This window comes from Crocodylus porosus, unplaced genomic scaffold (assembly GCF_001723895.1).
Source record: "Crocodylus porosus isolate Cpor-Errol unplaced genomic scaffold, CroPor_comp1, whole genome shotgun sequence".
Taxonomy (NCBI): domain Eukaryota; kingdom Metazoa; phylum Chordata; order Crocodylia; family Crocodylidae; genus Crocodylus; species Crocodylus porosus.
In genome coordinates, this window is record NW_017728918.1 from 43,230,176 (window position 1) to 43,231,543 (window position 1,368).

General features: G+C 41.4%; 1 protein-coding gene across 1 annotated transcript in view; it reads right to left on the minus strand.

Moving 5' to 3' along the window:
- ELOVL5 (ELOVL fatty acid elongase 5) overlaps nucleotides 1-1,146 on the minus strand; it is a 22,730-nt gene extending 21,584 nt beyond the window's left edge. Inside the window, exon 1 of the mRNA XM_019537531.1 lies at nucleotides 1,052-1,146. Coding sequence (XP_019393076.1) covers nucleotides 1,052-1,109 — 58 coding nt within the window. The 5' untranslated portion in view covers nucleotides 1,110-1,146. The remainder of the gene's footprint in view (nucleotides 1-1,051) is intronic.
- Nucleotides 1,147-1,368: the final 222 nt, after the last annotated feature.

Genomic DNA, 1,368 nt, shown 5'->3' on the forward strand with positions numbered 1-1,368 from the left:
CCCCACTGTCACTGGGTCAGCCCAGGACCAGTACTCCCCCTGCCGTGGTGGGCTGGCTTCTCCCCTGGCTCCGGCTCAGTCCTCCTTCCCCCACCCTGTGTGGGGCCCAGACCCATTTTCCCCTCCCCCCACTGCCGTAGTGCACCCGCTATTCCCCCAACCCATATTGGGCCCGTTCCTCCCCCCTGCCATGTTGTGGCCCCCCCGCTGTGGCGTCCCAACCCTGCTCCCCCCCATTGCTGCCGCAAAGGTTCCCAGACTGTGGCATGCACACCCCAGTATGCAAGACATCTCTGGGGGGTACACAGGAGAAATTGTATAACGGCAAATTTAATTTTCATTATAATACTAATTGGCATTTAAGGAGTTAAAATATAAACTGTAAGCTGGTTGGGAGTATGGGACAGCTGGTAAATCTGGAAGGGGGTACACAAATTTGGGAACCTCTGGTTTAGAGAAAAAAAATTAGGTTAATATCAGCTTCTTCAAAACTAACATGTTCAAATGTTAGTAATCAAACAATGTTTCGTCAGCTGGAATACTACTGTCCCTCTTGTCACTGCCGTTCAAACAGAAAATAATAAAAAAATTCAACAAATGTATTACAGGTGCAAAATGGTTTACACAAAAGAAGAATATGAGGCCAAATGTAATTTGGACAAGCTGACAAAAAAAATGACATATTATCAAAAGCTAGACACTCCCAAAATGAAGACACTTAAGAAGCTAATTATACATATATAAGACAACAATTATTGAAGTTCAAAATGCAAATTTTAAGAACAGATTTTTTAAAATAAAACCTTTACCCAAGACTGATAAACAGATGCATACTCGCTTATAAAAATAGCATCTTTTTATTAGCTCAAATAAAGTACCAAGGGTATTTCTTCCTCACTCTTCAGCCATAAGCCAAAGCACTCAGTGGAGTCAAGAACACCTTGGTTGGTACAACACAGTTTTGCTCAAACTGGTGTTTAGGAACTGGCCTTCCTTCCCTGTGCTCCAATATGTACACAATGCATGTAATTTAAAAGGATGAACTTCTTACCTCTTGGTCCAAGCCAAATATTCAGATAACTATTGATTGTTTTATCCAGGGATTCCATTTTAAGACCTTTAAAGTCAAGGAGGAAGGAAAAACATGTTATTTTCTCAACCTATAAAAAGCCCATCCAGCATCACTCAATCTTACAAGGCAAATACATTTGCTATAATACCAGATACAGACACATGAACGTGTTACTGGAAGATGAGGTGTTTTGCTTTTCCATACTCACTGCTTAGTATCCTACAATAAGCACAAGGTGGGAACAAGCACAAAAAGAGACAGCAAATAACTACTTCAAAGTACAGTATCTTTTTGTG